A 25,767-nucleotide genomic window follows, 5' to 3' on the forward strand; every position below is an offset into this window, starting at 1 on the left:
GGACTGGACCTATTCTCTGTGACCTGTGTAGAGTCCTGAAGGACTGGACCGTCTGCCACTTGTACCCATCACTTCAAAGTGGACTCCAAGGGTCAGTTGGCTGACCTGCTGTGTGGGTACAGGGACATATCAAGCTACAAGAGGCCTTTTTTCAAGTGATTAGTTAACCAGTAACAACTGAACCTGGACTGTATCCTGGTGGTGGCCTCTGTTGGAGTTCGTCCTGGGCCCTAATGCTGTCCCTGAGGTCCTGGAAGCCTTAGAAGGGACCCAGAGAAGCTCATTTATGCATATCGAATTATGCAAAAACCCTGAAAAGTTGAGAGTTAAAACAATTTTTGGCTTCTAAGACCTCTAGTCTAGAGCCTCAGCAGGACAAAGGTGTTTGGTTTCATTTCAACTTCATCAGACACAACTTCAGATTTGCCCCACTGGAGGATTTTGAACTTTATAAAAACAGACTAAAATCTTTGACCAGGACAAGCCCGCTTGGTGTATCCGACCTACCTGCCATCACAGGCGGCCTGAAATTGCGCCTCGGTCCTGCTCTGCTGCATCCTTTGGCTATTATTGGCCCTCTGTGCGTTTTTGTGCTATTTTCACTTAAATCTTTAATAATTCATAGCTCCAGATCCTCTTATGGATTTTTTAAATTTTAGTGTCCTTCTTTATCTTAAAATTGACTCTATTCTTTTAATTTGCTTTGGGATTTTTATTGTTCAGGAGTTTTAATTTTGCTAATGTTTTGGAACTGTATTTGTGTTTTTACACATTGTCTTAATTTAATACTGTCTGCTCTTTGTCATAGCTACCAGGGGGGAGAACTCAAGTTATATTCATTATACTGGGGGTTCACGGAGTGTTGTTATTGCTTGAGGTGAGTGACTGCCCACCCCAAATAATGATTCACTTTCTTACGCTGCTCTCTTTAACCCAACATGCACCACCCTTCGTCATCTCCTATTTCGTCTACTTACGCCAAGAGTCATAGAGTAGCTTGATATTAATGAGTAATAATTGGAACTCATGCCCACCACTCTTTTAGAAGCAGGGTACGTTGTGTCCTCCTGACGTTTCTCCTCCACAGATGTATATTTCCAATAGTTGTTGAAACTGGAGGAGTTTTTCCTTCCCTATGTAGAGTAACAGCTCTTGAAAGATGTACAGTTGTCCTTCCCTGCAGTGGGCCTACATTTTGACTCTGGCTATTTTGCCTAAACACTACAGTGCGTGGGCTTGGCAGCCATGAAGCATAATTTTGGCATGCCTATAGAGAGCTTTATAGTTTTCCTGTGCAGTCTTCCTCAGAGTTGTTGCAGGATTGATGCTTAAGTAAAATAATGTGTGAAGTGGACCATCTGAATGGCATGTTTCACTGCAATAGTTTGGAAACTCCCTTATTCGGAAATGTGATATGTGGCTGCTATGGACAGGTACCTTCTTGCAGCTTGGCTTACCAGGTGGTGGGTTGTTGGCTGGTGATGATTATTACTGTATTATCTTATTGTTTACATATTTTTAGCATTTTATTATGGTATTGGTGTTTTTTGTTTGTTTTTTTGCCGGAATAAATCATGGAAGTTGGTAAGGATTGGACTCTCTGTGGTTAGGGGTGTTCTGCTCAGGGGCACCGAGCTAGTACCACCAGATGGTCTGCAGAAGAGACTTCTTGAGATTATGAATACAAAGGAGAGGCTCCAAGCATATCAGTGTTGGCCACTGTTTGGTCACGAAACAGAATATATTGTGTGAGACTGCTTGGAGGCAACAAGAGTGATAAGGTCTTGAGAGTAAGACAAATGCTGTTGGTGTCGAGTTGCCCATGGGAAGAAGTGTCAGTAGATCTGTTTGGTCCAATAAGATGAGAACATGGCACCCTTGCCTCATTATGGTGTTGGGATTGTGTTCAGGGCGGGTCGATGTTGCTAGTTTAACCCCTTCAGTGCCCATGACGAGATAGTCTCGTCATGGAGCGCGGTTGCGCTGTGCCCATGACGAGACTATCTCGTCATGAACCCCGCCCGCTAATGCCACGCCCGGCACAGGGCGGGGAAAGGGCGGGGCACTGAAGAGGTTAAAAACAACTCCATGCTGAGCATATTTAAATTCTAAGAGAGCATATTCAAGCTTCAATGCTTCGGAGGAGCATTTTGTTGGACAATGGAAATCAGTTTGTCTCTTTGGTCACAGAGAGGTATTTGAAAGTGTGTGGCGTTTCTCATAAGTCGAACTCTGTTTCATCTAGAGACTGATGGAGCAGTGTAACGCATAAACAAGAACCCCAAGCAAGGCATCCAGTTAGCATGTGCCCCTGTGTCTAGACTGGTGAGGGGAATTTCAAAATCACATAACAGTATACCGTATGTCCCTACACAGTACTACAGGCAAATCCCCTTTGGAGATGTTGAAGGGTTGTGCAACGTGGCACCAAAATTAGTCCAGGATGGACGGTGTGCAGCATGATCATGGATTAGATGCAAGGCATAATAGAGAGGTAATCCGACAGTTCAAAAGGAAAATACATTTTCTTTGAGTTAAACAAGTGGAACCCTCCAAGGTAGCCTGGTGGTGACTTTGTGAGGATTAACGTGCTATCCAGCTGCGTGGATTAGTCCAAGTTCACAAGGGTGATCACGTTTTTTAAGAATGCTCTTACGAATGAGGATGGCAGGATCTGGAACAAAAGTAGAATGGTGGTTTTGAAGACAATGGCAAATAAGGTATGCCCGAAAACACCTGTGGATTATGTGAATCTGGAATGTGATAGCGCGGAGGAGTGCTTGATGAATATGCATGGAGGTGTACCTGTGCAGGGGCATGGTGGTAATAGAAAGTGGGAGAGAGCGGTTAAGCAACCTGGTCGTCAGAATTTGGTTATACACTAGCCGTGTTGTCTGACATCCATCTTACCATTATTTGTTCGGTACACACTGCATGGCTTGCTGTCTAGTTTTTTTGTTTTGACTCGTAAGTTTTGCCTGGCTACTGCATCTCGCCCCTCCATCCCCGCACCACTAGTTTCTGGACGCCGATCTCTTCCCCTATCTTGCGGTGCATCTTGGGTGGGGTTGTGATGGCCTTTAAGACATGTAACTTGAGTATCTATGTGGAAGATTCTTTCTAGAATCTTGTGGTTTAAACGTGTAGTCAAATGAGGGATTAATGCCTGTGGATGAGGTCCAATAACCCTTGTGCTTAGGTACTCACTTCTGTGTTTCTTGTTTTGCCTGAGGCGCTTGGAGCCCAAATATAATGATGCTATGGTGCATGATTGAGTGAGTGGGGATGAATGAATTAATGAAAGCATGAGGACTGAAGAATAAAAGAATAGGAGTGTAGATGTAAGGATGGATGTCTTAATGATTTAATGAGCGCAGTAGAAGGTGATAGAGGGAGAACTTACATGAACTAATTAATAAGAGTGGGGAAATTAATAGGTGAGTGAATAAAAGAATAAATGAATGATTTAATTCAAACGTAAAGATGAATAAAGTAAAGTTTAGATGAATGAACGTGAGCATGAAAGTGAGTATTTATGTGTGAAAAATTACGTTTGTTGACTGGTAAATGAATGAATACATGAGCGTGTGCAAAAATGACACGATAAATTAGTGGTTATGAATGAATGAATCAATGACTGAACATGTGAGGATGGATGAATGAATTTGAAGTTAGTAGTCAATGATAGTGAAAGCATAAATGACAATGTGTTAGATTGGAAAGAAAGATGAATGAACGAAAGCATGATGTTGGATTAAAGAGTGATTGACTATGTTATAAACAAGAGTGCAAAAACAGGTGTATACGAAAGACTTGTGAAGGCAAGCGACCTCTGGACAGCAGACCGCTCTCACAAAATTGTACTTTGTTTACCAAAATCTATGAGCTGAACTGACTTGTGGCGCTGAGTAATGCCAAGAAGATACTCCTGTGAATGGGTTTGCTATTTAAAGGAACAAAGTTACTGAATATATTATTGCTTGGCTGTCCGAAGACATAATATGCGACATAACTTCCAAGCTAAGCACAAAGCCATATCATTATGAACAGAAGACGCTGCTCTCAACATAGTGATACCCACTTTGAGTGTGTGTATAATGCTGTGACCATGTGTTCTGTGCAAGCTGCTGCCTTTGATAGAGGACCATCAAATACACAAAAGAGAATTGGAGGAATGCTTGCAATAAGTCTAACCATTCCACTTAAGTTTGAACCAATCCATACCACTGGTTTGAGCCCAAATATCGGTGTCAAGGTGGGCAAAAGAGCAATGGGTTGGAATGCTACCATGAACGATTTCCAGTGGGTCGATTTATTGTAAGTATTCCACTCATCACATTTTTGTGTTTGATGTACCACCCTTAGAGGCATGGGAATTCCCAGGCATGGGTCTTGTGCTCACTGTGACACTGGAACCAAGCTGCATCCTGCTTGTTCTCTGGTTCAGAGAGGTCCTGGCGTGGCAGCTCGGGCTGGACAGTTCCATTTAGAGCAAGGTTAAGGCTTATTTGCATACAGCTGGGTGAAACTGAGGTGGCATGCGGAGCAAAAGAACAGTGGGTTGGAATGCTACTGCAAGCGATAGCCAGTGGATAGACTTATTGCAAGCGTCCTCCCATCACCTTTTGGGGGTTTTTGACTAGCAGACTCATACCTTTGTAGCGTCCGGTTTCAGCTCCATAGTGTAAACCCCTTTAGATGTCGGTATAGCTGTCCAGAAATTGTATAGCCCTCATTCTTTTGCTCTGGACTTTCTTACAGCTGTCTAGCAATGTGAGCAAATTTGCCTGAATTATTCTTGTTATCTTGAATCCATCCACTATGGACCTCTGCACGTTTCAGGCCCTAGATGCTGTAACCCTTTGCTTCATCACTGCTTGGTAGATGGAGTTAATGTTGCTATGGCAAGCCACTTACTGTAGCGACGACAAACTAAAACAAGCATTGACAAAGTAAATATGTGTGACCTGTGAAAGACGTTTTGACTGTACCAGTGCTTTTTGCTGATGCTAAATAGCATTGACAAAAGAAAGAAAAACATATTGATCCTTAGCATCGGCAAAAAACCCAAAAGAAATATCTCTAACATGATGGCGACTAAGCATGCATGTATCAGAAGGCTCCAGTGACAATTTGTTTTCTAGTTTACCATCCCATAGGGACACCCATCTTAGAGCAGTTCATTTCAAAAGCATTTAAAAAGTGTGTGAAAGCACATTTGGAGAAAGAAGCTGCCGGGTAGCAAATTGTTCATATGGAACAAGGGGCACCCAGTATTCCAAGGAACATGGGTAATACAGCTTTGTGACCTCAGGTGAAATAGCATGCCCTCACAGGTACATTTTAAAAGTCCCCTTCCTTTTCATGATTCCAACTGTTACTTGCTAATCCATTTCTTCAACAGTCTTTTAAACATATTTCCTTTTTCATTACATTTTTCTTCTCATATTCTACCATTTGAGCCCTTTTTTCTCTTTCTCTTTCTGTCTGTCTCTGTTATTTCAAACAGTTGTCTGCAGCTTCCAGTCAAAGTCCACAGAGAATTTCCGGAAGGGATCCCTTTGCAGAGCATTCTCTAAAGGATTTCTTGTAGAACAATTTAGGTATTACTTGTTATTTTAGAATGCACCAACTAATGGATTGGAATCCACTGAAAGACACATTTATTCACATGCAGATGTTTGTCACTAAACCAGCAAATTAAAATTGTTCATGTCTTAACTGCATTTCTATAGTCATTTCTTCTTTTGATGAGGCCCATATTGTCTTGAGTGGTAAACAGGATCACTGATTGAACTGTATTAGTACTTAGCCTTCCGTTCTTGTAAAAGATGTCCATACAGCCATATGTGAACTAACGGGCAACATTACAAAGGCCTTAGCTGTGCTCTGTCATGTTCCAAGTCAGTCCAATGACTGCAGCCGAACAATATGGAATATCAGCATTTTGTGCTCATCTGCCACCCCCTTGTTCCTAACTGCAAAACTTAGAAGGGTGAGGGTGTAGTTTCATGCATCTAGCTTCTGCAGGAAGGGGAAAAGCATAATAATAATGCCATAGTTAAGACTATGCTACAAAAGCACTAACGGCTCAGGGTATAGGAATAGCCCAACCTCTGCGCACACCAACATTAAAGCTGTTGGTTAAAAATCCATTTATTAGACCATTTTTGGTGTTTCACCGTTTTTTATTAGAATTTGTTATGGCAGGCATTGAAGATTAGAAAGTTGATTCTCTGCTGCTATGATGTTAACCAAACTTGGAATCACTAACATAATAATTTGAGGATTTGCTATGGTGTGGCTGCATCCACACTTGATACCTAAGAAACCCACCTGTACCTGGAGAAAGATGTAAAATAGTTGAAGGCTAATTTAGTGTTGTATATGGTCTGCATAGGAAGCCATTATTGTTAATAAACGGATCGGAGCCTGGTAAATCACATTGGTTAACAAAGTGGTTACAAAATGTAGTGACGTCACACGGAGGAAGCACTCTCTTCCACTTTTTTCAGCCACATCACCCCAGTTTCCAGAGACCCAAGCACAGCAATGGAATTACGGTCTCACCCTTCTTTTGAACGGAAGCTAGGTAGGCTGGAGAACGCCGGCGGTGCTATCCCTGCACCAACCACCTTCTCCTCTGTGAGTGCGGGTCTTTGCGGACGCGCTCTGTTAGAGGGTAAGTAAGAAGTCATGTTAACATGGGGCTCTCTGAGAGCCGCTGTCAACGTGATGCTGGCTCACCTCTCTTAATATAAGAGTGGAAAGAATTGCTTTGAGCTAGGAGGGGGTTTGCATGTAGAAGGTGGTGAGGGTGGGTGGCAGGACACTTGACATGGGTGCAGGAGGACCTGTATGTTTTTGAACCACTATATTTAAAGAGGGGTGGGAGGCATATGCAGTGGGTGGTAGGTGGCCAGGTATTTATTTTTTATGGTGGCGATGGGTGGCAAGAGGACAATACTTTTATATACATTGTTGTTATTCTATATATATTTCCGCAGTGCTTCTCTGTCCCTGTTCACATGTTGGAAGCAGAGGCAGATGATTTGGGTTGGGGGCATCTACAGCACAATGTTACAGATGGATAAAATTTGAATAACGGATGTTATTCATCTCGGAGTTCTGAGTGAGATTATAGACGTCTCAAGCTTCACGTTTGTGATCTATTTGATGTCACTCTGAATTTCGTGGTGTATAATTTTCACAATTACCCATTTTTAATTCTGATGATTTAGTCCTCGGAGATACATTTTATCGGTAGATCAGTATTTAAACCACAATATTGTATCATAGAAACTCTTCTCCTTGTATACCATTGGGGGAGAGCCTGGTCAAGACTCACCGCTAGGGTGGTGACCTGCTTCTGGCCCTCTGTTTCCTCTGTACTCTCTAATGTGCTTGTCCTTGTCGTGCCTGGGACACCTCACAATTAGTGAAACCTCCCAAAAATTAGTCTGGTATGTTGCAAGCAAAAAGGTTGGACCTTCTTCTGAAAGCAAGCCAAAAATGTCGGATTTAGACGGTTAGTCTAATTAATCAAAACTTCATATATGCTTTGTGCCTCGCGTATCATCAGAGATTCTTAGAGAACTCATGATACTAGGTTTAATTGTTTTCTTACTTCATTGTATATGACAGAGTGCACATTTAAGAGTTTTTCTGTTGTCTCGCAATACAAAGTAAGACCAGTTGATTACCTCAGGTCCTTCCAGTCCATATCCCATTCTTTACTTATGTAGATAACCATCTCTCAGACAGAAACAAAGAACAGAGGGATGCTGGGACCCCTAACCCCACCCACTTCCACTGGAAGTACTTACCCAGATTCTGCCTGTTCTTTTTTCTGTCTTCCAGCAGAGTGGGAAGAGTAAGGAGCTGGAGTTCCCTGCGGCAATGGCGTCTCCGCTTCTGGGTGGTGGGGGGCGTTGCTGGTGGTCGTGTCTCCCTCTCTGTCGGGCTTGGAGGGAGACGTACATTTTCCTCTCCTGGACATTCAGGGGTTTGGGATTTTCCTCCCTGCTGGTGTGCCTCCCGGCCTGCTGTGCTTGCCAAGAGGCACAAATGTTTCAGCAAGGTCCTTTGCTGCTGATGCATCGGCCCTCCCGGTCAGTTCTGGGTTGCGAGGGCGTGTCTTCCTGGTGGCTGGGCCGTTAAAGATGCGCTGCGGTGGCTGGATGGAGACTCCGGGCTGTGCTGGTGATGCCCCAGGGATGCCTGGAGGCCGGTGTGGTTGTTTGCCTGCTGCCCTGGAGCTATGGCTAGTTGTGCATGCCTGGGATAGCTGCTGGGGGCATTTTGTGGCAGGCAGTGTGGTCAGGTGTCTGCCGGCCCCGGGGATGAGTACCGCGAATTGGTTTTTCTCATTGCATTTGTATGTTGGCCCTTTTTTCCTTTTCACAATGCACAGCCTAGTCTCTGGAGTTCCATTACAGCTGCCCTTGTGTGGCTGGATGCACGGGGCTGTGCTGGGGGTGCCCCTGTAGTGCCTGGTTGTCAGTGGAGCAGTTTGGTTCTTGCCCGGGAGCTCTGGGATTGGGGTGCACCTGGGCTGGCTGGTGGGGCCGTTATTGTGGCAGGAGGGGCTGTTAGGTGTCTGCCGACCCCGGGCTCAGTACCGCGTAGATGTTTTTCTTCTCCCTTATTTTCTGCAGTGTGCTGCTTTGGGACCTGGTCTTTAGTATATGGTGTGTCATGGAGTCCCTGGGTTCAGTTGCACAGACCTCTGTTTCAGTGGCGTGGGTTCAGCATGCTGTCTCACTGGTATTTCTGAGGCCTGGTTCGGGTCCCTGCGGTGGTGGCTAGGTCATGCCACATTTTTACCTGGTGCTTAGTCTTGCCGTTTTTGGGGCTTGATGAGTTGGAGTTCCTGCCGCCGCCTTGCTGGTTTTTCCCCACGCATGACGCTGTAGCTCGGGGGCTGGGGTTTGTGCTTCTGTGGTCTCCGGTCCCTCTTCATCCTGGGTGTGTGTTCCTCCACCAGCGGCTCTGTCTCGTTGGTCGTCGTTTCGGCTGATGGTGCCATGGTTTCGTTTGGTGGTCCTTTGCCACATGTTTAGAAACTCATAATTTGGCATCTTGTTTTGTCTATGGGCCTTTTTTCTTGTCCTTGTTGGCTTCCAGCTTAGCCGGGGTGTTTGCCCGTTAGGTGGTGCTTGCTTCGGCGGTGCTTATGCTACATTTGGTCTCATACGGAAATTATTGGCATGACCCCTGTGCAAGATTGTCAGCGTTCCATTTGGCTGATTGTCCTTTCTGTGGTTGGTGTCAGGTCTTGGGGCTTTTCCTGGGCTTTTGGTGGCCCTGCTGTTGCTGTGTCTGCATGGGTACAGTTTCTGGCCTGTCCCTTAGTGGGTTGTGCAGCTACATATCCTACAGGCTCGCTCCTCCATGGGTTGTGGTGTTGCCACTGGTATTTCGGTTTGGTTGTGAGGCTTTGGCTTCTGCCTATGTTTTTTGTGGCTTCACTCTTCTGTTTTTGGCACTTGTGGCCAGTGCCGTCTGTGTTGGATGTGCGTTCCCTGCCCCCGTCTCCTGGTATGGGTGCTTCTTGGTTCAGTGGGGTGAGGGGGGGCAGGGTGGACTTGCCTCCGGGGTGTGGCAGGCCCTCACCGTTGGGGCCTTGGTGCCTTGGGGGTCGCCTTCTGCGTGTATGCCTGGGGTCCTTTTGGCTTCCCTTCCCCCTTTTGGTGCCTTGCTTGGGTTCGAGTCCTCTGGGGCCCCTGGGGGTCCAGGGGTTCTGTGCGTGGTGTGGCTGTGGCCCGGCCTCCTTGTCCTTTCCTTTGCCTGTACTCAGAGTGTGCCTTCCATGGATGTGGGCTGGACTGTGGCATCCCCGTACCTTTAGGGGCTGCATGGCTTCAACCCTGGCTTCCTCAATGCTTTTTATGGTGGGTTGCCTCTGTGGCCTTGGTTGTGGCTGGTTCCGGTGACTTTTCTCTGTGCCCTTGGGCGTTGGAGTGTTTCTGGTGTGTGGCTGTTTGGCCCTGTGCCACTCTTCCGGACCTGTGGGGCACTGTGTTGGTGGCCTCCTGTCTCTGCTGGTGGGTCTGTGGTTCCGTCTGCTGGTTTCTCGGGTGACGTCAGCGGAGTTTGGGCTGTGGGCCGCCCTGCTTGTCTCTCCTGTCCTTGTGGTCCTGGCATGGTGCTTGTTTTCCTGACATTTTTGGCTTGGTTCTCTGGGACCGGTGGCTGTCTGGGTCTCTGGTTCCTCTGGGGCTGTAGCGGGGCTTTGTCTTTTCCCTTCTGCTGCTGGTGGTGGGACTTCCTTGGGGTGGTTCCAGGGTGTTGTCCTTTACCCTCCGGGCTAATTAGTCAGCAGGTAGTTTGGTTGGGGGTTTCCTCCCTCCCAGTTTGAGCTGGTTGGCCCAGTGTACCATGGCCCTTGTCCCGGCGGTTGGGTCAGGGATGTGCGGTGGCTGCTCGCGGTTTGTATTGTTCGGTGTATAGCTTGCCTCCGGTGGCTGGTCGGCTTATCTTTTTCCGGAGCTGTTTTGTCCGCCTTCGGTCGATCCCCAGGGTTGTTGTTGTTGGGAGTGTTGTCCTTGGTGTGTGTTGTTTGGGGCAGGGTCTTCTCTGCTGGGCCGGTTTGGTCTTTGGGTTCCCCTGGTCTCGGTGGCCTTGGAGGTTTGCATCGCCCTGCTCTTGGTCCTCTCTGGTTGCTGTGTCCTATTCAGTTTGGTCTGGTTCAGGGTCTGGTGGTGTCGGCCCCTTGAGGGTGTCTTCCTTGGGTGAGGCCCTGTTGTTGGCCTCTTTCCTGGTGGGGTGTTGTGCTTTTCTGGATTCTGGCTCTCCCCTGCTTTTTCCTGTCCAGGTGGGGTATGTGTTTCTGGCTGCTTGGTCTTTCTGGTTGGTGTTCCGGTGGCTGGTGTTCGGGTGCTTGTTGGGCCTGCATCCTCCTGGCCACAGCGGTCCTTGGTTAGGCAGGGTTCTGGTGGTTGTGTCCCGGTGCCCCCCTGCGTTTTTTGTGTGATCTTGGTCGTGGCTTGTTGGCCTGTCCCTGTATCCAGCCTCCAACTCCTTATTCCGGACTGGGTGCTTTGGCGGTCATCCTGCTTCGGTGCTGGTGGTTGGTGCTGGACATTCTTGCCTTGCGGCCTGGTCCTCCTCTGGGGGGTTCAGTGGCGGTGGTGTCCGCTGTGCACTCTGGTGGCCGGGTCAGTCAGGTTGGTGGGAGCTTGCTCACTGGTCAGTGCATCCTCCCTTCCTGGTCTGTGTGGTCCTGCCCTTGGTTGGTACTCTGGGTGTGGCCCGGTTGGCAGCCCTCGCCTCTTTTTTTGGGCTGGTCTGCTGTGGGCCTCCCTGGTGTTGATTGTTTTCCCCTGTTGTTGACCCTCTCGCCCGTCGTTTCCTGGTTGGGGTGGGGTCTATTGAGTCTTCCCCTGCTTCCCCCTCGGCTCTCTTCTGGGGTTGGATGTGTGCTTTTTCAGCGTTCCTTCGGTTGTCTGCTATGGACCACTCTGTTGGTTCTGCTGCGGTGTCTATGGGGCAGCCTGGTGGCTCTGGGTGTGGCCTCCTTCTGGCACTGTACGCGCCCTTTTGGGCTTTTTGTGCCCTGTGAGGTGCTGTCTGTTCTGGTCCTCCTTATGCCGGTGGTTCTGGTGGTGTGGTTGCTTCAGCCCCCATTTCCTTTTGGGGGATTGGCCTTTGGGTTCTGGGTCTCTCTGGTGTGACTCCTTTCTGGCCTTGGTTTTCTCTTGTCCTTGCCTTGGTGGGGTTGGTTGCCCTGCTTGTTCTGTTCTGTTGGTGGCTGCCTCCTTGGTGCCAGTGGTGCCTTCTCCTTTCAGGGGTCCTGGTTCTTCTGGCCCTTGGTTGTGTCCCTATTGGTCTGGCTGCTTTGGATCTTCTTCCAACTGTGGCCTACTCGCCACCCTTCTGTTGCTGGTGGTCTCTGGTGCTTCCTTGGCGTGTGCTTCTCCTCCTCCTTTGTTGCTTTGAGGATGCTCCCGGTGTGGGTTGGCTGACCTCTGGGTGGCGGCGCCGTGGATTTGCTGCTCTTTTGCTTCTCCTTGGTTGTCTCCTTAGCTGCGTCCCATGCAGGTAAGAGCGGTGGGGCCGGGTTGGAGGGGGTTTCGACAGACGAACATTTTTTATTATCTAATTTTCCCTCATGGTCATCTGTTGAATTCCCCCCAACCCGGCCCCACTGCTCTTACCTGCACGGGCCGCTGCTGCATCTCCTGCATGTTCTGGGTGGTACGACCCTTTTGTTTGGTTCGGGCCACTGCGGGTGGGGTGTTTTTTGTCCTGTGGTTCTCCCATTTGCTTCGCTTGGGATGCTACTTTCGGTGTGGTGTCCTGGGTGTTCTTTAAGGGTTCGGAAGGCCGGGTTCCTGGCGTTGGTATGCTCCCTAAGCAATGAATGGGACAAGGACTTGAGGGACCTGGGGGTGGTGCCCTATTACTTACGGTAATCTTAATTACTCCTGGTCCAATGAATTACGCCCCTCCCTCTCTTCCGGATGGCTGGCCTTCCTGTTTTTGGCTTGGTAGTTCAGGCGGCATGCTGGTTAAGTATTCCCAGTGGGAGGGTGTGGGGTTAGGGGTCCCAGCATTTCTCTTGTTTTTTTTTTCTCACCGAGAGATGGTTATCTGCCCAGTAATGAATGGGACTAGGGCAAAGGGACCAGGAGTAATGAAGATCACCTGTAAGTAATTGGGCATTAGCAGAATAAACAAATGGATCTCATTAATGGAAGTGTAACCTTTGGACTATACCTTTACCTCAACCGAAATTGTATTTCCTTAGATGACACAATAAAGTGATTGTTTTTTTGAATATAGCATAAACCTCACTATCCTTGCTTAAACAGAAAGTGTACCTCCATTACTTCATTGTCAAGCTTCCCCTCCTCATTAGTAGTTCTTTTCTTAGCTTGCGATTAGTGCGCCAATAGAGCCCTCTTTCTGAAAATAACCACTTCAGATATTCAGATGTTTTCTCTCTCTTCAGTAATCTTATGTACATGAATGTCAACCATAAGGTTTTCTCTCAGGCTGAATGTCAGTAAATAGCAACTCTAAAGCGTATATGCAGTGTTTTTATAATACACGAGGCTGTAACGTAACTTTAAACACACAACCTTTAGCCATTTTCGCACCTATGTGATAGCTCTGCTGACCAGGGGTCAGTGTTTCAGGATTTTCACGCCTCCAAATCATAGAGTTAACGAAAGTGACAATTTACACTCAATCTGCATTGAAGGAAATTATATTTTGCAACCTTAGTCCCATATGACCTCAGAGCAGACAAAACTACACAAGTTTCTACCCCACTGACATCACAGAAAGTGATAGGAAGGCCTAGTTGGTTCCATTTACATCATAGGACTTGGCGTCACATGGCATTTACCCTTAAAGTGACAATTGTAGGATTGTAGTAAAACATCTGACATAGAGTAAAAATATATAAAATCCTGCTGAAGTAGATGAAATTTAATCTAATTGATCTCAAATGCTGCTGAAATTCCTTCCACATGTCCCTACTGATAGCGCTTAGGTAAATGTGTATTCAACGTTGAATGTTGTACAAAAGCTGGCAGTTGGTAATGTACCCTGGTAAATGTATGGGCTAAGTTGATAGTGCTGTATAGTGACAAATAATTAGTGCATGCAAAGTAAAATTGACTGAGGCTTTTAATTACATGAAAAACCCTGAGATGGCAGTTGTCCCCCTGATGTCAGTTGATGACGCAGCTGTATGGATCTGAGCACTCTTCACTTTATGGATCAGCCACGTAGACTACACTCTAAGAGCCAAATTCTTAAAGCTTTTTTTTGCACACCTAAATTCCACTTTGTGTGCTTTTGTGAAAGGTAAAAACGTGATGCATTTCTTGTTAACAAAATATAGAGCGTTGCATATGGGATTTGCAAGATGGTATGTTTGCCTCCATGGTGAAATTCATGTGTTTGCAAATATAATACGAGGGCAAGATTAGCGGGTGTCGTGGATGGCTCTTCTTGTAAAAGTTAGTGAACACCCTCAAGCATGATCATTTTTGGATATTCAATTATTTGAATATAGTTCCTCACTCAGAAAAGCACACACATTTACTCCGGGCAAGAGCAAGTTTTCTTTTCAGGGTAATTCAAAAGGGTATCTAGAAGAAGTGACAGATGTTTTTGTACCACTGTGGTATGGGGAAGACTGTGATGCCTAGGTGTAGGAAAGTAGGATCTGCTTCTTATGGTTACCCCCACTTTTTGCTTTTTGCAGCCACTGTTTTGACTAGTCTGACTGGGATCCTGCTATTCAGGACCCCAGCCTATCTGTTTTCTACCTTAAATTTATATGTATGTACTTTGGTACTACTCCAGAATTGATACTGGGGTATCCTTATCAGTCCCTATTATATGGTCTCACATGTGCCCAGGGCATAGGTACCCCAGAGGCCTCCCATGGGCTGAAGGATGTATTATGCCACCCCTGAGAGGCCATGCAAAATGGAACCTTAGGTCTGCTACTGCAGCCTTTGTAAGATGTGCTTACACCACTTACCTCAGATATAGGTTCACTATATCTACATATATCACTACACTTAAAACTTTGTAAGTCACTCCTATGGCAGGCCTTAACTATCCTGAAGGCATGGTGCTGGGTTTTACGTGAGAGGGTGCTCCTGCATGAGCAGGGCCCCTCTGCAGTCTTCGGAGACCATTCTCCCGGGCTTTACGTGATACTACCAGACATATAGGTAGAGGTGCATTATAACGTTGCGGTAAATGCTACCTCGAAAACTACTGCAACGAAGTATGTCATGTTTGGTGTCTAACATCTTGGAATCATACCTCCACACCAGTAACTGGTGTGGGAGGAATGATTCCTCACCTCAGAACCGAGGTTCTGGGGGTACCTAAGTGTACCGGTACCAACTTTCTCGAGTCTTACAGCACAAAATGGATGCTGCCAGCCACAGACACGAGTCTGCCCTCCAGCGGCTGAGCCAAGCTCGAGCAGAGGAAGGTCGGACAATAGGTATCCTGTCACAGGGAGGTGTGACCACCTCCCAGACAGGATTTAGTGTATTGGGGCCGGGTGGGTGCACTGTCACAGTGCCAGAAAGTCTGCAAGAGGGGCACACTTGGTGTCCCTGTGCATAGTCCAGCTCAAACCAGTTCTGGGAGCCAATTGCTCCTGCTCTGGCGGTAAACTGGACAAAGGACATGGGTGTAGTTACCTCCCTGTCCTGTCCCTCCCCTAGGAGAGTCCCTAGAATCTGTCCAACCCTCTCCTGTGGGTATAAAATGGGTTACCTGGCTACAGGACATTATATTTTAAGTGGACAAGATTCTACAAGGAGATACCACTACACTTCGACCTCCTGGACCCGCTGAACTTCCTGGACCTCTCTTGGAGTGAAGGAGTCACTCCCCTGCAAACGCAGGCACAGTAACGCATCTGACCAGTTTGCTGATCCTGAGCTCCTGTGAACTCCGAAGGCTCCAGCAACACAGGAGGTGGGTTTCTGAAGGTCTCCTAGGTCGAGCTGCGCTCTTACCGAGTTTGATGCAGATATCCCTCGTGGAGACCGCATAACCCGTACCCCCTGTGCACCGTGTCCATTTGCAGCTGCACATGCTTGTTGTTGTGTAACATTTCTGTGCATTGGGCCATTCGTAGCCCTGGCCCCTGCGCATCTTTCCAGAGAAAGACTCCGACATCCTCGCACTCCGTGCCCTGCTAGCTGGTATCCTGTGAAACCGCCTGCGGTCCCCTCGCGACTCCTGTGCATCTGGCCTGTGGTCCACTTGAGGGTCAACTTTGCTTTATTTGGGCTCCCCTGGTTGCTCCAAGCCTGCCCTGACTCCCCCTTGCTGTGGTGAGTCTCCTGGTCCTTGCTGGGCCAGATCGACACAGAATTTGACCGTCTGCGTTGCTTGCCGCTGGCAAGGCTTGTTTGTGCTCCCGCCGGACACCGACCCCTCAGCACTCGACATCCCTCATGGGACGGCTTGTATCCGGCTCCTGGTCGTCCTAGACCTCTCCTGGTCCGCGCTGCTGAAGAGTCAAGATCACCGTCAACACACCTGAAGCACCCAACATCGGTGAGCATTCATCTACCGAGCCCCTGATCACTCCAAAGTGACCCAGACTCTGTCCCCTCTGCTTTCAGGTTCTTCTCATCTAGAATACACGTTTGGAATCCACTGGACACATTTCGTACCTTCAGCAGCAGCATATCTTGGTCGACATCCATAGAGAACGACAAGGGTTTCCGACGCCACTTCATGCCTATACACCTGGCTCCTCTGGGAAAGTTTACTCTGGTACAAAGGTATCCACGGGTGGGGTGGCTCTCCAACCTCCTAAATTCCAAGGATTGTCTTCGTAATCTGCTGGGAAGGGTCCTTAATCTCCAATTTTCCAACCGCGACTTTCCCATTGAATTGTACGGAGCACGTAGTTGTGTTCTCATTCTGCACTCGTCCTCTGTGGGGTCCCTACTCCTTCACCTTAGGTGTTTCCTTAGGGTCCCAGCAATTCTACACCTCCTAGACTAGGTCTAGTCCCGAGTCTTGGTTCTTACACCACTTATTTAGTATATGGTTTGGTCTTCCCATGGGGCCCACTGTGTATTGTGCTACTTACGTTTGATTCTTTGCAACTGTATTATTTGATTTGTGTTCTATCCTCGTGTAGAGGATACTAGAGAGTGTTATATATAATAAATACATATTTTTATAACTACTGTGTGGTTTCTCTTTCATTTAACCAATACTATAAGGTTGCATTCTGGTAAAACAAGCTGCTTAACATTCCTTCAAGACTTCGCCTAAAGGTTGCTCTCCATAGCTACCACTAGGATAGCTTTCTATAAAGGTTATCTTTGACCTAATCACCATAATGGTTGTTTGGACTGGTACAAAGTGCCCACTTTTGAATTAGTGGACAGCATATACCAGGCCAGCTTCTCATACTAGGGTTGGTGACATACATATTGGCTCATATGGAATGGAAATTGAAAATGTAACTAACATTTACTCACTAATTGAGTACCTTCATAGTGTTCATAAACGTAACATATTATATATTTACACATTATGATATGCCTAAGATGTGTGACAGTCACATTGGCCAAGGTTTGTAGGATCAGATTTAGAAAAGTAATTTGTGTAGACTTACAAAATTGCTTGAAAAAGAGTAACATTGCAGCATTGTAGTCTGCTCCTGAGGGCTAATGTTAAAAGACCTTTTACTGAGTTATAGGCCTAAGCCGAACATTGGGGCTTGTAATTAGGGTGAGGACCTTTAACAACTGTTAAAGCCCAGGCGGAAGAGCTATAATGCTGTTACAACATTTCACTAAGGGTGGATTTATGTATAATAGAGGGAGAAACAGAAAGACAGGCATTGGCTTGTTGGAACAGACGGTCTGTACTAGCCATTAACGACCTTGAGACACGTCATTGTCTTCGAAGGAGTGCTGATCATTCCAATGCTCCAGTATAGCATTCTAAACCACTACCACTGTTGTAGTATGAATTACATGGTTTCACACGGAAAATCTCAACCCAAGATGCTAAGCAAGTGACAGAGTATTATTTCAATCAGAAATCAACAATTGGAATGTTTCTATCATTAGACATTTCGAGCATTTCCTTTTAGTAAAGACACCTAGATACATTTGGCTACAACAAAAATGGTGTCCTATGTCACAATTATTCCACTTTTTTATCAAACACCGAAAATGAATTTACCAAATAGATGAAAACATCATCAGTCAAAAACAGCTTGAATTGTTGGGACCATAGTGAAGCACAGAAGAATATCCACCATCCAAACATATGTGGGCAGCACAAAAAATGAGAAAAACGTTGTTCACTCCTAGCAGATCATTACATGACATATACAATGCAGCAAATATATAGCCCATCTGTTCTGTACTATTTCACTTAGGATATGAAATCTTGATATTTTCTCTTTGTCACTAAGTTGGTAAACCTTTAGGGATGCTTAGGACTTGATTCTCTTGCTAATTAATAAATAACTATTTTCTCCTTTCAGATGCAGTTCATGTAACTCAGCAAAACGGAAGACATGCCGAGGAGCCAATGCTTGCTTCCTCAAATCCCTAACTGCTATCTTTCACTCTATTCTTCCATTCTGATGGTAAAAAGATCCCAGTGAAGGCCCATGAAGGAGAACGGGCGAAACGTTCACCGGACAAACCATCAAATCACTGAGAAGCCAAGAAATGCTAGAAGTGTAGGATCTTTGATTAGCAACTAATCCTTCAGATTTTTCAGCTTATGCTACAATACCTCCAATCGGTAGCGTACAAAAGAAAACCTTGTATATGAATTTTGAAAATCCAAAATTTACTCTTGGCAGTGCTGCCTGAAATGAGGGGATCGCGGAACTCGGCTAAGAGGCCAGTTTTCTTTTCCTGAGGGGTCAGAGCCGTTTCAACGAATCGTACAGTTTCAACGAATCATACAGTATTGTTTCAAACCTGTAGAATCAGTTACTGAATTAACACTTTTCCTTTACAAAAAAATTATATATATTCAGTTTGTAGTAGACATTCCTTTTGTATTTTTATTTGTATTTATTTATGATTATCATTTAAAAAAACATTAATATTGTATCAAAGACCACCTTATGAAAATGAGTATGGATGTATACAGAATGTTTAGATTTTTATCCACACGAATGAATCCGATTTTGAATGGTTTTTCAGCTAAAATGCGGCACACTAAATATTTTAAAATGAGTATGTACGTGTGTCAGTAGATGGCTTGATGCCAAAATCTAATGATTTTTCTGTACATGAGGTAGGGGGCAAATTGTAGAATGCATTAGTCCTTATAGCCTATTCTGTGCCTAGGATTTCGTAAGGGAATAGGTAAGTGAATAGGATATGCATTTCATTTTACATTCAAGTGCAATGGGAAAGGGGCATATATTGCTTTGTGATTGGCATGTCATTATTTTACATTTGACATTGTAATGCCTTTCCAAAATGAATGTGAGGAATTACTTTCATGCTCAGACTTTCCTGCATAAAACTGTAGAAAAGCTGCGGATGTTGCCATCTGCTTAATACATTTTTACTTTACTTTAAACAACCATATAAGTGAATTTGCCCATTTACAGGTTTGTAGTAGCTAGATAAGTGAAGCAGTGCTGTTGATCAGCACTTCTTAGTGTGTGTATATACAGTATAAGATTACAATTTGAGGGTGGCCTGAAGGGGTTAGCTATTGGCATGAAAGTATTTCTGTACATGAATTCCACATACTTGCTGCATTGTCTCTGCAGATTCTATTTTTGTTTAAAATATAAAAATGTATGTGAGCAAAAATGGGTGGATTTTCAAATAAATGTAACTTCCACAGAACTTTTGTTACGGGAACGGGGGTCTGAGGTACTTTTTCTGCTTAAATTGTGCATGGATGATTTTTTATTTATTTAATAAAATTTGCAAATGCATTCCATTATCTGAATATTACATTATATTTTCGTAAATGTTATATAGAACTCGCACTCTTTTAACTCGCATGTTAATGCGATTACGAATGAAGCTCCTGATTAAAAAAACAATGAGTATGTATATGTACATCTGTTTTTCCATACAACACCGATATTATATAAATGTATATTGGAAATTGCTACACTTCTGTTGAATTTTAGAACCTGTAATGCTTGCTTGGCAGGCCAATCATGAATTTGCAGTACTGGATTTTTTTTCTTTCATTGTGTTCCACTTGGCCTGACCCTGAGATGTGCAGGACTTTGGCTTTCATTTAATTTAAGATTCCACAGTCGGTGCAGGACAAAGCTATTGCCTTTCGCTCTTTTCCCAGTACAAGCCAACAAATTATAATTATGAAGAATAGGATGTGCGTGAGAGTCATCATCATCAACTTACTTTATTCGGTTTCATATTCAGCAAACCATAAAAGCACGATATAATAACCAGGGTAAAATAGTAAGGTACAGTATATACACTCTCAAGAACAGGCCTAGGTAGTTTGATGGCACTTCTAAAATACATGCTTACACCAGTAATATAGAAGTAAAATCAATAAAAAAGGAGCAACAATGCATGAATGTCACTAGCCCAATCCACACAATGTTGGCTGTACAAGGACATGTGGCCCAGGGTCATTGTGGGGAATAACCCGACTAATCACAGCTCGCTCTAAGTTTAATGGCCGATTTTAAAAAGCTTAAAACGGTAAAAACAGTATTGCCCTTCAGCATCTGTAAAAATATAAATGCGGGCCGAACTTGTTTAAAGTTGGCCTGTTTCAAGATGGGGATTAGATAGGATTTTCTTGGAGTATCATAAAAAGGGCAAAACATGGTGAAATGAGGCATTTCCTGCGGAGATGAACCATCGCAGCCGCAGGAAGGAAGAACTAACCCTCTATTTAAGCCCCTAAATGAATCTATCATGCGAGTTCACTAGACCAAGTATGTACGGCTCCGCTAACTCGGTGGTCCTTAGTATAACGAAGCAACGGACACTTGGCTTCATGAGCTCCCTCTCGGCGCATACCAAATGCCTTCCTCAAGGTGGGTATCTGTTTTTGCCAATTCCCTGGGGGTTGGTAAAGAGGTCTCCTCTGCCCAATCATGCTAGCTGACTTTTTTTATAAATTTCAACCATGGTATCCTTAGCGCTTGATCCAAAGATAAACAATCTGAAAGGATTGCCTTGTTTAACGGATCCCCTCCTTGACCCACATTTTTAGCCAGAGTGACAGCGGACTAAAAGCTATCTGATCTGTGATATAGGGCATTCCCAACTCTTCATGGGCGATAAAGGAGGGTATGCCCTGGGGTACGGACAGCAGTCTTCTCATGAATTTATTTTCAGAGATTTGAACGCCCTTTGAATCTACATATCCCCATATTTCACTGCCATAAAGTACTTTTGACAAGCACCTTGCCCTAAAAAGCTCCAGGAGGGCAGTCTCACTGCAAAGTTAAAGATAGCAGCATCTTCCCTATTGAGATAATTTCTCTTGTGGGTGAGTTGTGGAGCCCAGTTCAGTTTGTCGTCCAGGAGTACCCCCAGGTAAGAAAAGACTGATGCTTTGGGAATAGGGGTGGGTCCTACCTTAAAAACATATGATCTTGAGGGGCGGCACCCGAGTTGCAGGATATATGATTTGGAGTTATTGATTTTTAGGTCCAAATCTCCAATGAACTGGGCAAACGAAGCTAGAATGGTTTGTAATCCCCTGTTCTAGCCATCAGGACGGCATTGTCTGCGTAGAGCAGAACCAGCAGGCCACGCCGACCAATCCGGGGGTAGTCAGTCTTGGTCTCCAAAAGTATTTTCTCCAAGTTTTTAATGTAGAGATTAAAAAGGAAAGGGGCCAATATGCAGCCTTGACGGACCCCGCTCTTGACAGGCAATGAGGGTGATACCTTCAAGCTCTGCGAGTATCGCACTACAGCTTTGGTGGCCCAGTGAAGGTTACAGAGAAAGGAGACCAGCTCCCTATCTACCCCTAAGGCTAGAAGGATCTGTCATAACTTGGCCCTCTTTACGCAATCGAATGCTGATGACAGATCCATAAAAGCCAGGAAGATGGTGCCGCTGCGGGCAACTGTATATTTGCTGGAGATTAAGAAAAGGTTCAGGGATTTTTCAATCGTTGGACGGCCAGGGCGGAACCCGTATTGGGCATCCGACAGAATGTTATTGTTGGTGGCCCAGGTCGCTAACCTATCCAGCAAGATCCTACCGACCACTTTTATCACCAAGTCTATCAATGAGATCGGTCTGTAACACACAGTGCTGTCCCAGTCCCCCTTTTTAAAGACTGGCACAATGATGGAGGTGGCCCAGGAGGGCGGAGTACCGACCCTAGCAACTGCGTTAATTACAGAGGTGAGTACTGGAGCCCAGAGTGCCATATCTGACAAGTAAATGTCGGGTGGGATACCGTCGGGACCCGGGGCCTTGTTACGAGTCAAACCGGTGATGCCGTGCCTTACTTCTTCTTCCTGGATGACTAGTTTTACTTGAGTACCCCCAGATGTAGGCACAGGGGACGGGGCCAGGTCTCCTTCGAACATGGCCTCAAAGTGACTGACCCACTCATTTTCGGCAATGTGTGCTTCTAAAACATTGGCAGCGAGGTGGCCAAGATGGCGGGCTGAACAGTCGCTGGGCTCGGAGGCTCCTTGTTCCTAGCTACCCAATCCAGCCAAATCTTCGCATAAGCATCCTGTTTGAGCACCACAGAAGGTGGAACGGTGAGCGGGAGTAAAGCGGCGATCCTGGGAGCGAAAACGGCAGTAGTACGCTCCCGATCGGCGCTCTGAGCGGCCCTCCGAGTGCATGTGGCGGCAAAGGAAATGGTGTCCAGGCCGAGAGACGTCTAGAGCGGCCGCTCAGGCGGCATCAGCAGGGCCTATTGGCAGAGGGGCCGGCGGCGGAGGTAGCTGTTACCCGTCCAGAACCGGGTGAGTGCCCGCAGCAGCAGCAGAAGAGCGGCGCCGTGAGAGGCCGGCAGTCCCCCCTGGGCGGCAGAGCGTGAGTGGAGGTGCGGTTCGCGGGCCTGAACAGGCGCGATTCCAGCGCCCTCGCAAAGTGGCAGCGTACACCAGCTGGGAACCCGGGAGGCGAGAGAGAAGTGGAGGCCAAGTCAGGGCGCGCCTGCCATCGCTGCCGAGGTCGAATCTGGTGAGCCCTCGGCGGCGGAGCTACAATCATAGGCGGTTGGCGCCAAAGCGGGAAGAGAGGAGAGATCCCAGCAGCGGTATCGAGACGTGCCTGTGATCCCCCTTGTTGATTATGGCAGCACCCTATGAGTAAGCGAGGAAAGCGCACCATGGGTGCTCCCACACATTGGGGACGCCCTTGTCTGTGGCGCAGCGGTGGAGGACCCCCCCCCCCGAAGGCGACGCTAGTGCTCGCATAGAGCGGGTGGAGGAGACCCATCACTGAAGAGGCTGGACAAGGTGAGGGGGCCCCAGCTAATGCAGGATCGAAGGTGCTGGGTGAGGGGCTACACGGCACTTCCCCAGAGGGCTGCAGGGCCGGTGGTAAAGATAGCTCACAGCAGGAAGCGCTTGGGGCCTAGAAGGTAGGCCTACTACAGCTTGACCGAAGAGAGGGCCCTCCACACTAGGGGGCGACGGAGACAAGAGGCCTTGGATGGTGATATTGTGTAAAGTGGTGGCGAGAAGGGGGCCCAGCACAACAGGGTGGAGTGAGAGGCGGCCTCTACTCGGCCAGAGTCCTCGCCTGGCAGAGGTGCAGGGATAGCAATAGACGGCCAACGGAGGGGCACAGTTGGCGGAACGTGGCTCTGAGGCCCGAGGTGCGCAGGGGCAAGGAGAAGAGAAGCTGCGTAAACCGGTGGGCACCGGGGCGCAGCTGATGCTGGATCGGAGATCAGAGACGGGGGAGACCGAGTTTGGAGGAGACCAACCATTGCAGTCTTGGTAAGGAATCTACCTGACGCAACGCTGCACACAGCAGTGCTATTCCAGTGAAACGCGAGTGGACTGCGCGTAGAGGCCGACTCCCTCCTGGTTAGCGGCCACACGATGTCCTCGGTGAGGAAGAAAGGGGAGAGATCCCTGAAGGAGATGCTCGCCAAAGGCTGCCTGTCAAGAAAGGGGGTAGAACGTCTCCAGCATCTAAACCACAGGCGGAAACAGAAGAGGGGGAGGTGCCGATTACCCGCTCATTCCTCGAATCGCTCGTCAACACCCTCCGGGAGGACTTTCAAACACTCAAAAATGAAGTGGCGGGAGAGGTGAAGGAGATCCACCATGATGTTGATGAGATCGGGGAGGGAGTAGCTGCTATTGAAGACCACGAACAAACCAAAGGCGAGGATATCGAGCAACTTCAGCAGGAGGTGATACATCTAAGAGACCAGCAGTTGGACTTGCAAGCACACGCGGAGGACCTCGAAAACCGCTTGAGGCGGAATAACATTCGCGTCAGGGGGCTCCCACCGAAGGAAGAGGGGTCTGATGTCGCGCGCTACCTCCAGGGTATGTTTAGAGAAATTCTGGGAGAGGCACCAGACTTTGAAATACGCCTTGACCGTGCACACTACGTGGGCCTAGCGAGACGAGCACCGGCCCCTCCACCAGATATACTTGCCTTCCTACCGGATTTCCCCCTCAAGGAATGCATACTGCACAAAGCCAGGCTGAAGCAACCCCTCAAGTACCAGGGACACTCCTTAGCACTATATCAGGATATGGCCTCCATCACCCTACAGAAGAGGAAAACCTTCAGGGAGGTGAATGCATACTTGAGGGAAAAGGGGGTGGCCTACTCTTGGGGTCATCCTTTCCGCTTGATTTTTAGATGGAATGGGAAGCTATACCAACTTTGATCTCTCCAAGAAGCTTGCGTGATCCTTGGGCTGGAGCATCAGAGCCAGACACCTAGCCGCACACGAAAGACCTCAGAGGGAGGATGGCAGAGAGTAGGCCGTAGACACTCGTCTAACCTGGAACTGCGGCTGGATTCCAAAACTATGACACAGGAGAGAATGGCAGCCCTTGAAGCGGTAACGAAGGATACCAACTCGCCGTACCGTCGAACTTAATACTGGGGTCGAATGACACCAAACTGTAGCTGACTGGAGGAGGGGGGGTTGGAGGAGGGGGCCCGGGACACTTGGACCACACATATACCCCAACTTTTACTTCCCACATGCCCGCGTCCTTGGATGAGGTGCAATGGACTATAGTAAAATTTAGGGATTGTTCAGTTGGGGTTGGGGGGGAACGGGAGGGTTCCAGGAGACTAGGGTTGAGCGAATCTCAGGAGCAGGGGAGGCAATGTTTCATGCTGGTTGATGGGGTGTTAATGGGGTTAGGGGGAGAGGTGAAGCGGTGTGCTGCTGGGGAGGGGTCTCAGCAAAGGCCAGGGTTAAAAACGAATGGTGCCAGGGCCCATAGGCACTGCTGCGCAGATGAAGATCTCAGGCTCCTACGGCGACAACTGACAACACTCATGACCACCTCATGTCGCGATTCACATTTCAGTTGATCACCCTTAATGTGAAGGGGCTAAACAACCCCATTAAGAGGCAAGCCATTCTGTCTCACTTAGAGAATTCAGGGGCAGCGGTGTGCCTTTTACAAGAAACCCATCTCATTCCTAAAGATTGGCACAGAATGATTGCCAGAACGTATCAGGGCACAGTGGGCGACAAGTTGGCAGAAGTAAAAGGTCGTCTATTGGCCTACAGGCTATGGGTGGGGGGGGGGCTCCCCTGGTGGTGGGCTCCCTTTATGACCCCAACTCCAGACAAGAAAACTTCATTAAGGGAGCCCTGTCTGACTTCCTATGTTCCCAGGATAGGAGGATAGTGGTGGGGGGTGACCTCAATCTAGTCATGGATGCGGAGAAAGATAGATCAGGCCAACGATATGGCCAAATGGGAGCCCTATCCAAAACTGGGGTGGAGTGGCTGGAAAGCAGGGGCCTAGTGGACGTTTGGCGTGAGGCTCACCCCAGGGGCACACAATTCTCCTTCTATTCCAATGTGCATCACACATATGCCAGACTTGATTATTTTATAGGCTCTACTGAACTGAATGCTTTAGTAGTCACAGTAAACATTGCCCCAGTTGCGCTCTCTGATCACGACACAGTGACATTGACCCTCGCTATGCCCTCGACTCATAGACTAGTGGGGAGGTGGAGACTTAGGGAGAACTTGCTTAAACGAGTGGACGGATCTCAGCAGCTCCACAGATGCATCACTGACTATCTTGCGACTAATGATTCTCCAGACATTCCTCTAGCGGCACGATGGGGGGCG

At 47.2% G+C, this 25,767-nt stretch overlaps 1 protein-coding gene across 13 annotated transcripts in view; it reads left to right on the forward strand.

Annotated features, from left to right (window-relative positions):
• Positions 1–19,559, forward strand: part of PICALM (phosphatidylinositol binding clathrin assembly protein) — a 592,332-nt gene extending 572,773 nt beyond the window's left edge. For 7 of the 13 annotated variants that reach the window (XM_085623164.1, XM_085623165.1, XM_085623158.1 and 4 more), the window contains one exon: positions 18,011–19,559. In XM_085623164.1, the coding sequence (XP_085479290.1) occupies positions 18,011–18,025 (15 nt within the window). In that variant the 3' untranslated portion in view covers positions 18,026–19,559. Of the gene's footprint in view, positions 1–5,509; positions 5,604–18,010 lie in introns of all 13 variants that reach the window. The other 6 variants (XM_085623157.1, XM_085623156.1, XM_085623159.1 and 3 more) reach the window with 2 other exon arrangements.
• Positions 19,560–25,767: the final 6,208 nt, after the last annotated feature.

The sequence above is a fragment of the Triturus cristatus genome, chromosome 8 (genome assembly GCF_964204655.1).
Source record: "Triturus cristatus chromosome 8, aTriCri1.1, whole genome shotgun sequence".
Classification (NCBI taxonomy): domain Eukaryota; kingdom Metazoa; phylum Chordata; class Amphibia; order Caudata; family Salamandridae; genus Triturus; species Triturus cristatus.